Consider the following 13,695-nt stretch of genomic DNA (forward strand, 5'->3'; position numbering starts at 1 on the left):
GCAAACTTTATTTTGAGTTTCAAGTATTATTTTGAGTTTTATTGAATTACTGAAGCAATAGAGAGCCCCAAAAAAACTCTGAAATAATGTCTTATTAAGGAAAGTGAAGGTCCATTTTTTCATAGCTTTTAGGTTGGTCTCAGAGTTCTTAGTCAGGATGTCAAAAGCAGGTACATCTTTGGATTGGTTAATTTCTTAAACCGAGGGTCAGTGCAAGCAAAGCAAAGGTTCTGAGCGAGAAGCAAGACGTTCTGAGGTTGTCACTGCAGAACTGGTGCGGTAGTTGCTCCGTTTCTCCTGAAAATAACAGCAGTTAATCATAATAGTGTCTGTGCATTGTAAACAAGAAGTAGAAGAGTCACTCCCATCAATTCTACACTTTATTCCTCTTAGATTTTATGTATCCAGAAGACAGGTCTAGAACTTTCTTTGTACATGGCCTAGAAAACTACCGCAGGCAGTTACATATTTATCAGGGCTTTTAAATTTAGTTTGCAGTGAATGTAATTAGAATCAGCCCTGCCCATCTTTCCCATCTTGACCTGGTACCTGCCCCCAGGTCAGCCTAGCAGGGAGGGGAGCCTACAGACCAACAGGCTCACATCGGAGCCCTCTTTCCCAGTCTCATCAGCTACCTCTCCTCAAGTCAGTTCTGTAGCTTGACAAAATCTCTGTCTTGTTATCTCAAAGCAGCTTGAAAAAGAACACTAATAAATAGCAGAATTCCACTTTTTTTACGCCTTAAGTAAATAGAAATCTTGGAGAAATTCCTTTCTCCTAAACGAAAAATAAAAGAATTACATGATAAAAGAAGCATCAAGTTGATTGAAATTTCAAAGAAAAGCGACTCCCCTTGCACCCCAGGAAGAGGAAACCCTGAGGTCCCTCGCTGACATCCTCCGATGGAAAGCCCAGGGGGTGGCAGCCTGAGGAAAAAAATGTCATTTTAAGGCCAAGTCTACTAAGAAGTTAAAGAGATGAGAGCCTGTTAACCTTGGACAGAGGACTATGGGTTGGGACGCCCTGTAACAAACAGTTAATTACAATTCGGGGTCGATAAATTAAATTATACCTGGAGTAATAAACGCTCTAATTTTGTTTTATTAAAAAAAAAAAAAATCAGCCCTGCCAAAGTCTCTTTCTTCATATGGAGACAGCATCCATTTCTGGGGGGATCTCTCAGAGGAGGCAAGACGTTCTAGACTCAGTTTCTTCTTTAGGGTCCACCTAACCTTCGGGATCTATAGCAAAACATGGTACAACTTACAGCTGAGGTCTACGTGCATAAAATGAAGACCTTCCCCTGCAAACTTACTAGAGAGGGCCATCATGGGAACCAGGAATGAAGGCTCTGAACTAACTGTGACTCAGAGAGTGAAGAAAGAGTGAAGAGGCAAGTGGCACTCAGCACTGATGTGGAGGCCCACGGTGCCTGTCCATGGTCAGCGTGGACTCTTCCTCCCACTCCCACCCAGGGTTCAGGGTTCACTCTCCCTGTCTGCATCTCAGCTGACAAGTTACTTCTTCAGGAAGTTCTGTCCATCTCTTTTTTCCTTCCAGTTTTTATTTCTTCCACATTAAAATCTTTGGGAGTAGCCTGATATGGGTTTGACCTTGGGACATCTAGACCATGGAATCTGTAGACTTCTTTTTTTTAACAAAATCTTTTAAGAACCTCAGACATTTCCACCCTATTTGACTGGATCTTAAATCCTAGATAGAAAGTTTTCCAAATAAATAAACAGCAGGTTACTTATTCAGTGTGTAGTTTTTGTTGTTGTTGTTTTTATAAATTGATTGATTGATTGATTGATTGGCTGCGTTGGGTCTTCATTGCTGTACACAGGCTTTCTCTAGTTGTGGTGAGCGGGGACTACTCTTCATTGTGGTGTGCAGTCTCTTCATTGTAGTGGCTTCTCTTGTTGCGGAGCACGGGCTCTAGGCACAAGGGCTTCAGTAGTTTTGGCACACAGGCTCAACAGTTGTGCCTCAGGGGTCTAGAGAGCAGGCTCAGTAGTTGTGGCACATCGCTTAGCTGCTTGCAGCATGTGGGATCTTCCTGGAGCAGGGATTGAACCCGTGTCCCCTGCATTGGCAGGCGGATTCTTAACCACTGCGCCACCAGGGAAGTCCCTATTCAGTGTGTAGTTAAAGAGAAAAATGTAATGATCTGCTTCTCCGGCTCTCCAGCCCAGGAAAGTCATCTGTCTCCAATGATGTGGTCAGGACACAGGACAGATGGCCTAACAGGAGTAAATGATTAGACACTAAGCCAAATTCTAAGTCATTTAAAAAGAAAATAGGCCACATTTTTAATGCTTTCCGTGTTAATAACGCCTCAGGGCTAGAGGGGTGGACCCCTCCCACAGCAGTACCACAGGATTACCCTTAAATAGTTCAGGGTTTTAAGCCCATAAAAACCAATTCGCTAGAAGCCACACAGTACAGTGAAGAAAATGCTTACTCCTCTTGCAAAATGAAAAATATATAAATGTGCCAAGTTATCAATATCATTGTTCATGTGAAAGGAAGTTATTGACTTGGACCTGGTGGCAGATGTGGTTAATTACCTTCACAATGTCCATTTCCCTTCTTGCTTCCTTTTTTTGTTTCTTTGGTTTTTGGCTTTGTTTGTTGCTGTTGTTGTTGTTGTTGAGTTTTTTTGGCCTCGCCACACACAGCTTGTGGGATCTTAGTTCCCCGATAAGGTATGTATTGGACCCAGGCCCTCAGCAGTGAGAGCACAGAGTCCTAACCACTGGACCACCAGGGAGTTCCCTCCCTTTTGCTTCCTTGCTAACAGAACTCCAATCTTGTGCAAAGGGCACTCTGCCCAGACAGAGGCAATGGATCAGGATCAGTCCTGGTCAGTCTTGACAATCCTGTCCCCTTGCCTCCTTTGCAGCTGGGGAACAGGGCACCATTTGACTCAGGACTGAACAATGAAGCTTAAGAAGAAATCATTGGGAGGTGTGTTTCCAAAAAGATTTGAGCTTCTTTGATGTAAAAGACAGATACATATGGTGCTGCTCCTTCCCCCAAAACAAACAGAGAGACATTAGCTCCAACCACCTTGTCACTGAATCAACCCCAGCAGTGGTCACCACCAGATATTTTGGAGTATGAGAAAAATAAACCATTATTTGCTTAAGCCATAGTATTCTGTTATTTGCAGCCAAACACATTCTTAATAGATACAGTTCCCCTTCTCATTTAAACTAAATAGTTCCAAATCAATGATAAGTGGAAAAGGCACACTTCCTCCGAAGGAGGACAGCCAAACCTCAGCTCCGGATCCCCCCACCACCTTCCTCCCTATACCCAGCTCCGCCCACAGTGCTCCCTGGGCTTGAGATGAGGGTGAAGCCAGTGCAAAATGTAAAGGGGTGCCAAAAAAACTCAGTAGTCAAGATAAGCACTATTTTAATGCAATAGTGTTTTTTCACATTTTTTTTTACTGTGGTAAAATACACGTAACATAAAATCTACCATCTTAACCATTTTTAAGTGTACAGTTCAGTGGCATCAAATATGTTCATAATGTTGTACAACCATCACCAGCATCCATCTCCAGAGCTCTTTTCACCTTCCCAAACTGAAGCTCCAAACCCATTAAACACTAACTCCCCAGTCCCCTCGCTCCCAGGCCCTGGCAGCCACCATTCTACTTTCTGTCTCTGTGATTTTGACTGCTCTAAGTATTTCATGTAAATGGAATCATACAGTATCTGTCTTTTTGTGACTTAGCCTCAAGGTTCATCCATGTTGCAGCATGTGTCAGAATTGCCTTCCTTTTTAAGGCTGGATAATTTTAATGTAACAGTTTTAAAAATCAAAAAGACAGGATCCATATTACTGATTTTTCCTTTTGTTTCAGGCTCCAGCATGGCTCAGCACAGACTGTGACTAATCCTGTCTTTAATTACAGTTTTGGTATTTTGCATATTGTTGTGTTCATTTTGATTTTTAAAAAATATTAACATACTATTCAACTTGATTACAGAGTTCTTTGGCACCCACCCCCTTACACTTTGTGCCCAAGATGAATGCCTCGTTCACTGCACCGTAGTCTCAGCCCTGGCACTTCTCTGCAAACAAATAACCATGCAGTATAATATTAAGTGGTGCTCCTATTAAGTGTGCCTTTTATTCTGATGTTTTCATCACCCCTCCCAGGGCTAGCTGATTCCTAGAGAGAGTAAACAACTTGCCTTCCAGTAAGTCTTATCTATGCAAACCAACCAATCCAAACCCATCCCCAACCACTCTACTCAGGTCACTAGTTCCTTACCTAATCACCTTACCAGGGGCAGGTACCAGAAAACTAAGCACAGCCCCTATGCCCAAGAGCTCACCAAAATTATTCAGACTAGCCAACCCTAAGTCTCCTTATCCTGACTCCTGCCTCGCCGGTTCCTTCCCATGGAAACCATGGTAAATCTCTACCCTGTGTTTCCACCCTCCCTCTGCCTCCTCACTGGCCCTGGTACTTCCCTCATGTGGCCCTGCAAGGCACGGCATGTCCGCTCCTCTTGAGGACTGCAAATAACAAAATACCTTTTCAGTGGCAATCACTTCCTGCTCCTCACTATACCTGAATAATAATAAAGCCTGCATTTTGAAACAGTGCTCAGGGAAGGTGGCATGGGGTGATGAAGGGAGCTGTTTTAGGGAGGTGGTCTGGGAAGGCATCTCTGAAGAGATGTCTTTTGAGTGGAAATCTGAAGGCAGAGAGGAAGAGGAATGTCTGGAGCAAGGAAAATAATCTACTTCCTGACTAGATAATTTGCTCATTTCTGAACCACCTCTCCCTTTTCTTCTCTCATGATTTTTACAGCACCATTTTCTTTTGTATTTCTCTTGCCTTTGTGACCATGCTGTCCACGGTCCTCACCACCTCATGGGGTTTCCAGAGCCTCCTCACCTCCAATTTTCCAAAGTCTCTGACATCAGTAATGCTTTAGGCACGGATCCCTCCTCATGGTTCCAAATACTGGCCTTCCTACAGACTATGTCACAGACACTACAAATGTATCCTGTCTCAAATCAACTCACTATCTTCTCTCCAACTACCCAAGCATGAGAACTTGCAACACTTTTCCACCTGGATTATAAAAGTGTCACAATTGGTCCTTTCCCTCAACCTCTCCTGCAGTCAGTTCACGCTCTACGCTGTTGCCAGAGGACACTTAACACAGACTTCCTGACTGATAATTTCAGTGGTTTCTCTACTATGATCCACAACACAAGGTCAAAAGTTCCTAAACTATCATTCCAGCTTCATTTCCAGTGATACCTCCTGCAATCTCAAGCCTTTGCCCCACCAAGTTAACAACTGTCCCCAAGGCCCAAAGTTCATTGACCTCTTCGACTACATTCACTTCTAACTCCAATGCAGCCGTGGACTCTGATAACCATTCCCTGAGTATTTTAGAATATTCTGATTACAAAATAAAGACATGTTTGTTACAGAAAAGTTAGAAAATAAAGAAAAACCTAGTGAATAATGCTGAAATCACTGTCTATAATCCTACCACTCATTCTATCCACTTATAAGTATTAATTGAATACCTACTATGTGCAAAGAATAAAAGCTAGATATAGAGGAAGCAGAGACTCTTAAAGACCTTTGAATGAAAGAGGGAGAGAGAGAAGGAGAGACTTTGCATATGCTCTTCCCTCTGTTTGAAATGTCCTTCAGCCCTTTACCATGTGGCAAACCTCTCTCACCCTTAAAGACCAACTCAAGGGACTTCACTGGTGGTCCAGTGGTAAAGAATCCGTCCTGCAATGCAGGGGACGCAGGTTTGATCCCTAGTTGGGGAACTAAGATCCCACATGCCATAGGGCAACTAAGCCCACGTGCCACAACTACAGACCCTATGTGCCTCAACTAGAGAGCCCACATGGTGCAAACTACAGAGCGCACACACCCTGGAGCCCACACACCACAACGACAGAGCCCATGTGCCCTAGAGCCCACACGCCACAACTAGAGAAGAGAAAAGCTGCACACCACAACTAGAGAGAAGTCCACACACCACAACGAAGAGCCCAACGCAGCCTAAAATAAATAAATAAATAAATAAATAAATAAATAAATAAAATTAAAAGCTTAAAAAAAAAAAAAGACCAACTCAAGCCTCTCTTCCTTTATGAATCATCCCTGATTTCCCCCAGGTTGAGATAATTACCACTTGATTTTGTCACTCTGTACCTTATATCTTCATTCATCTTAGCCTCTACAGCATACTATGAAAGGGTTTGGACTGTCTGTATATCTGCCTCCTCTTCTAGTCTATGGGCCTTGAAGGCTGGGAACCATGGTGACCAACCCAGCCCCGACACACAGCAGGCCCTGAGGAAACAAATGTTACTAAATCATGCTTCACAGGACTTCCCTTGAGTCAGAAAAACCCAAGTGGTTTCAGTAACTGCAACTGCATTTGACAAAAGCTTTGTATATCTTCCAAACACCTCTCTTTATCTTAAAGCATTTCCCCAGGTCATGTTTTAAATGCAATAACATATATAACTCATCTTAATGGGACATGTTATACAATAAGCAAGTTCTACTGCATACTAAAGCAAATTCAAGGGCCATTTGGTACACTATGTACTCCCATCAAACCTGCAAAAATTATTTAGCCTGCCCGTCTCACTAAACTCTCTGCCAGTTCCAAAGCATTTAAAATAATCAATTAGCTAATCCTTGCAACACCTCTCTGGACTTAGCCAGTGCTCTCAGAACATTTTAGAGATATTGTTTAAAGAAGGTAGAAACAAAAAACAGCTATCCTGTAAAGCACTGGGATTACCCAGTGATGCCTAGCACCTGCACAGAAAGGCAGCCAACGCTTAGGGTTAAAACATAAGCAAAAGACTTTTGCTTCACAGGGATCCCCTGTGTCTAGCACTCACTCTTTGAAGAAGAGTCATGTGAAAACTCCACAGACTTGAGGGAAGATTACCAGAGCAGCCAGAACAATCTGTGGGAAGCAAACTACCATTAAGATAAACAGGAATTTGTGGGGCACAAGGGAAGAGGAGGTCCACAGCACGTGAAACACAAAAATCAGCAGCACAAGGTGGAGAGGAGCCAAAAATGACTGCTATGTAATTGCTCAGGCCTTACCAGTAAGAAGTGATTCAGTATAAGTTGAGGGGAGACTAAAATATAATATATAATGTTATTATATATAATATTATTATATGTTATATAATATATTATGTTATATAGTATTCTATATTACCTTAACGTTATTGTATATAATTATATATAATAATTAACATATTTGAGTATTTATACATATTCTTATAAGAATTCTGTGAAGTAGGTAATATTATCTCCACTTTAAATTCGAGAAAGCTAAGGCTCAGAGTGGTTAAATAATCTCCATCTGAGTTAGCAAGTGATGGGGATGTGTTCTAACCTAGATCCGTCAGATGCCACATGGAAGACAACCATTATACCATACTACCTCCCAGTAATATAAGCACTCACTGAGTTATTCTACCCGTAAGGGCTCCAGCAAGAAACAGATGGCATATTCCAAATTAACACCACGAAGAAAGTTTAATAAGGGGCCTGTCTACAATGTGTGCAGGGGGTAGGGAACCTCAAGGGACAATGAAGAGCTGGTATCAGTGGTCCCTGTAAACACCCATAAGCCTGAAGGGGCAAGGTGGCTGCTGGAATATGAAAACAAAGAGGCTGTGCGGGGAGGGACATTATATAGAAAATATAAGAGAGTCCAGAATGAGCCAACACATTGGCTGCTACAAAGAGAGGGGAGGGGTGATGAACACGCAGGTCTCCTCTCTCCCTCTAATCCTTGCCAACGCCCCCTTTGGCCAAACCAACCTTGAGCCAGAGAGTGAGGTAATCTGGTGAAGTCATCCAACCACCAGGGCACAGAACGAGGTGGAAGAGTGGACCTGAAAGAAGAAACAGATTAACCAAACATGAATTTAAGTAAAGATCATGGTATCATGAGATTTCTTCAAAGTCAGCAAGAAGAGGCAAAGAAAGGTATATTGTTCCAATGGATGAGGGTGGGAGGTAGAGAGAGAGAGTTTGGCTTAAACCATAATAAAAAAATTATACTTAATAAGACTATTAAAAATAATATTATATCCTTACATTTTTACTTTCTGCTTAAAAGTAATCAGAATATGACTGTAAGTGTGCCTGGTTTTTTTTTCTTTCTTGACCTGATAACTTGATGACTTAATGAAAAAACAAAGAGTTGAACTAAACTATCCAGGGAAAAAACTGAGCTGAAAAAACAACCATTTCTGCCAATCTTCTTTCTCCATGCTTTCTAGGGGATAGTGGGCTCATGAGCTAAGCCCTTTCGGAGAGCAGAAGCATGGCAACTGAAGACGAGAGAACAGAGAGAAAAACAACAGGCAGAAGCAGCCACAAATGAACAAACGAAGGAGTCCTCTCATTAGAATATCAGCCACGGGAGCTGCACATTCCTTGAATTCAGTCAACAGGCACCATATATTGAATAAATACTGATATCTATACATTTTTCTTTCAAGTTTCAGTCTATTGAATTTCTCTGTGAGGATGAATAACTCCACCATCAAAGACTAAACGGACACTGAAACAAAAGCCTATTATAAAATAATATTTAAACTGAAATTAAACAAAGACATCAACTCCAGCCCATTACGCCTTCAAAGACAATGCCAGATAATCAACGACACAGGGTCTTAAATCAGGCAACCTGCTGAGGAACAGAACTCAATTTAAAGGCAAAGACAGACCGATGTGCTATGTTCGTCATGCTTATTTAGTCAATGACTGCATCAAAACTGAGGCAGGCAGCTGAATCCCATGGATCCCCCTTTTGATGTGCTTCCTGGACTAAAAGATGCCTCACCTCTGGCAGAGTCTTAGCACCATCACCATACACATCCGTTAGTCATGACAGGAACAGAGCCAGCTGGATCATCAAATAGTGATGTCTGGAGTCTTCCACTCACCATCATAAAAGGAAAGATCCACACCCAAGGCAGCAAGCCCTGTTCAATGGACTTGCCTCACAGGCTGCTGCAGCCTGAGCCTAAGGTATAACTGCTAGGACAGACATCTCAGATTATCAGAGCTCACAGGGAAAGAATAGCTATTCTGTCCAAATACCTCACTTTACAGGTGAAACGAACCAGAGCCCCAAAGGACTAAGGTGGAAGGCACTCATTTCACACCAAGGGGAAACTTGTCATTTTTTTTCCTCTTTTGGCAGAGCTTTAAATCATGAAAAATTGTTACATTTAGCACAATGGCACTAGTAAATAAAGTAACCTAAATAATCACTCAAAAAAGGAACCATGCTTTTTAATACACTTATGTATAAAGAGGGAACTATCATCACGCATGAAACTGGGGCAGGAGCTGAGCTAGAAATGAGAATGAGTATGTGGCCAAAGGCAAAACTGTACAAACATAAAGATAAATAAGATGGAGAGCAGCTGTGTTCGAGAGCTTGCTTAGGTCCATCACAGATAAATGTCCACAATTTACTTTAAAGTCTTCAGCATAGACAAATGGGACCCAATAATGTGTTATTTGGCTTCAGCTTTACTCAAGGGGGAGCCAGATGTCCCAATCAGGAACCCAGGTTCATGGGGTGAACTCACACACCAGAGGGACTGCTGCTACTTGCACTTTGGGGTTCATCTCTTGGTCCTCACCTGTGCTTTTGCTAATGAGTATAAAGAATTTCTGAAATAGAGTTCCTCTGGTGAAATCAGCAGCATCTCGGCACCGTGGATGTAGAAACAGGCTCTCACTGGTGAAAACTGTGGTATTCAAGATAATGTGGGTTGGTTAAACTATCTGTCACATTTCCCACTGTTGCATGAACAGAGTAAAGAATGGATTGAGGCCTGCATCCTGCATGCTTAAGGGTGAAGCTTTGGATTCAAACACTCCTGAGTAAACATACATGGAGTTGGCTGCTGAGGCAAGAAATAGACACACGAACACTTCAGGATAGAGATGACGTGATGCTTTGCTTTTGAAAGCAGAAGTTCTTACATATGTAACCATTAATTTTTAAGATCTTGAATGCATTTCTTTCAAACACAGACTGTACAGAGTAACCACTGGTTACCCTAAAGCCTACATTGTACTAAAAAAAAAAAATTTAAGGAGATCACATGCTTATCTACCCCACTTACACCCCACACAAAAATACAAAAATACTATCCAGCCACAAACACAAGATCTCCCAATTTATGCTATGATTTTCCCCTCTGCATTTCACTGGATACTTTAACTTAAAATAACCAAATGTGTTTTACTGTCCAATTTTCATGTAGTAGCACATTGTAGCAATCTGTTGATAAATACCTACCCTGCAGTGCTTCTAGATTAAATTTTTAGAACATACCTCTTGAGATTTTTAACCATTTCCTTTTAAATAACTTTCAGGTTTTTGAAAAACTCCACTTTTAAGCATCTCCAACATGTGGGGTTTTGTCTAACACTTTACCTCAAATGTCTTCATGAATTATTTTAGTATTAAATTATATGTCCACTTTTCACATGGTATGTTCATTTTTCATAAGATACCCAACTAACTGCTTTTCCAAACTCTATACTGAACGACAATGAAGAAGACATTACAAATTGACAGACAGTAACACTGGCGACTGCTGGGGCTCCTGCAATATTAAATACTGCAGATGAAGCAGCCAATTGTACAGACCCAACCGAGGTTTCTTTGCATAATCCTTTAATGAAATGAGACTGCTGAATTCGAAGAAGTTGAACACCCCTGACCCAGATTCTTAAAGTAAGGGTAGTTGCCCTGGATGTCTGTCAAGATTGTGCATTAGAGTATATTCTTAATCAGTGAGCAATCAAAACAAATATTTCACTCCACTTCATAAATCTGTGCTGTGTGATTGTATCTGACACATCTAGGAGAAAATAATCCCTTCCAGTTCACTTCCTCCTCTTTCTAAATGTAAGCTGCAGTGACTTAAACAGGCCTCTCTGCCCTGCCCTGTACTAGAGAGATATGCGGAGGGTCCAGAGGAACTGGTAAAGCAAGAATTCCTACCTGGTCACTGGAATATGAATTATGATAACCAGGACCCCCTGCCTAACCAGAACTGAAACTGCCAGAGTTGGTGGTGTTCTCCCAAAGGAGGCTCAGGAAGAAACTAACCTGTGGCTCTTTCAACAGGAAAATAAGTATCAGTGCGTATTTCAGTGTTGTTTATTTCAATACTGTTGGCAGTAGCAAAATAAAAATAGGAAAAAAGGAAATCACCTCAATCTCCATCAACAGGGAAATGCTTGAATAAATTATAGTTCATTCATTCATGGACTATTATGCTATTATAGAAGTGATAGAACTTGGAGGTTAAAAGCATAGAGTATGAAGTCAGAATGCCAGGGTTTCTCACTCCACCACTTCCTAATCTGTGTGACTCTCACAAATTACTCATCTGGGCTTCTGTTTTCTCAAATGGCAAAAGCTGATAATAACAGTACCTACCTCACAGGGTTCACAAAGGGATTAAATAAAGTATTTTCAAGAGTGATTTGGACATAGTAAGCATTCAGTAAAAGAAGCTAGTAACGATTAACAAAATTAATTGTCTAGTTAGGGCTAATAAATGAATTGCACAGATGTCCTTGGCAGAGTAATGTTCACGGTAGGACAATATTTAAAAATTGACCCTATGTATCTATATATATTTGCCTAGCACATAAAAAGCTATAGAAGGAGAGACACCGAAAGGAGAGAGAGGAACAGAGAATAAACAACACAATAATATTGTGCTGCTTAATTTATTATAATAAGCAGGAATTACTTATGTAATTTGTTAAATCCAACAAAGGAAGAAAAATGTGCATTAACATTCAAGCATGTGTTTGGATACATAAAGGCAGGAGACATTTGGCCTTGGGCCTAGATACAGAAACCAGCACTGGGGTGGACGAGAGAATATGGTGGTGTGTCAGGCCAGACCTGACTTCTTACCTATTCATCTGTATAGCTGGACTGCAAACCCCTAGAGGACACTGATTGTTGCTCCTTGTGTCAGCGCCCACAGATGTTACATTAATGGATGGCTCCATCCCAGAGGGCACTGATTTTGCATGCGTCAGTGAAGACAGACTAGGTGATACTGCAGGGGCTTCAACAACAAAGGTTTCTTTCTCATTCACATTATACCTCCAGCACAGATCAGCCATAGCTCCGTGCCAGGCTTCACCGGGGATCCAAGCTGATGGATCCCAGCCTTCACTTGGAGCACTGCTGAGCTCATGGCAGCAGAAGAAAAAGAATGCAGAGCTACATGTTGGCTCGTAAAGCTTTGCCTGGAAATGACTCATCTCTTCTCTTCTGTTCACATTTTATTTTCCAGAGAAAATCAATCACATGAGCATGCATGGGTTCAACAGGATGGAGATGTGTAATCTTCTATCAGGGAGGGCATCAATGTGGGTGAAAGGTCCTGTAGCCAACTGCCTGTGTTTCTCCATTATTCTGTGTTAGTCACACATCTCTCTTTTTTTCCAAATATCTATCTATTTATTTATTTGGCTGTGTTGCGTCTTAGTTGCAGCATGCAGAATCTTTCGTTGCGGCATGTGGGCTCTTTGTTACAGCACCCGGCCTTCTCTCTAGTTATGGCAATCAAGCCCTAGAGCATGCAGGCTCAATAGTTGTGGTGCAAGGGCTCAGTAGTTGTGGCATGCAGCCTCTCTAGTTGTGGCTTGTGGACTCCAGAGCGTGAGGGCTCAGTAGCTGTGGCTCACGAGCTTAGTTGCCCTGCGGCATGTAGGATCTTAGTTCCCCAACCAGGGATCGAACCTGCGTCCCCTGCATTGGAAAGCAGATTCTTAACCACTGGACCGCCAGGGAAGTCCCTCCCTCCTCTTCTTGAGAAAAGGCTTACAGTCCCTTCTCTGAACCCCTTGGAGCTAATGCATTTCAGAATTCAGAATCTTTCAGATGTTATGGTGCAACCGTATTTTAGGTAATACACTAAACAGGATCTTGGCAGCACCTTGTATTAATATTTCTGCAGCAAAATACATAAATATCCACATTAAATGGGATAAATAAAGACTAGAAATAGTCTCATTTCAGTTTAGACCTTGTATTTCCACCAAATAAGTCTGCATCAAACTTATGGGGGAAAAATTAGGATTTTCAAAGCTTTTAGGAATTCGTAATTACAGGTAATGGTTTGTGAACAAGTATAATCAAGAAGTAGCTATAGAATAAATCTGCTTTAATGTCTCTTTCTCCCACAGAAAAGAAGCACAAGTCACAATCAATGAGGAATTTAAAGGAAAACCATAATTTTGGCAGTTCCATGAGGCTTCCATGCTACTTCCTGTCAGGGACAGTATGATTTATGGCACTATTTAAAGCCAACATCCCAGGTCTAAAGCAGCCAAAGAATAAAAACTGAACCCCATCACATGTTTCAGATTTCTCTTTATTGTAGCTTGACATGTTTATAACAAGGATATTAGTTTATTTGAACAAATTCCAGGTAGGTAAAGTTCCAATATTTATTCAGGAATTTGGACCTAATAAGAAACAGTATGCTAGGGAAGTCATCTTGAAAAAATACTACGAGAAGAAACCCAAAACAAAAGCGAGTGAAAAGCAAATATCTCACACCAACCTCAGTCTTCAGGCAATCCAT

General features: G+C 41.5%; 1 protein-coding gene across 1 annotated transcript in view; it reads right to left on the reverse strand.

Moving 5' to 3' along the window:
* Positions 1-13,695, reverse strand: part of LOC130848450 (uncharacterized) — a 478,274-nt gene that overhangs the window by 324,250 nt on the left and 140,329 nt on the right. The window contains exon 2 of the mRNA XM_057726930.1: positions 7,865-7,938. Within this exon, the coding sequence (XP_057582913.1) occupies positions 7,865-7,938 (74 nt within the window). The remainder of the gene's footprint in view (positions 1-7,864; positions 7,939-13,695) is intronic.

Source organism: Hippopotamus amphibius, chromosome 3, assembly GCF_030028045.1.
Source record: "Hippopotamus amphibius kiboko isolate mHipAmp2 chromosome 3, mHipAmp2.hap2, whole genome shotgun sequence".
Classification (NCBI taxonomy): domain Eukaryota; kingdom Metazoa; phylum Chordata; class Mammalia; order Artiodactyla; family Hippopotamidae; genus Hippopotamus; species Hippopotamus amphibius.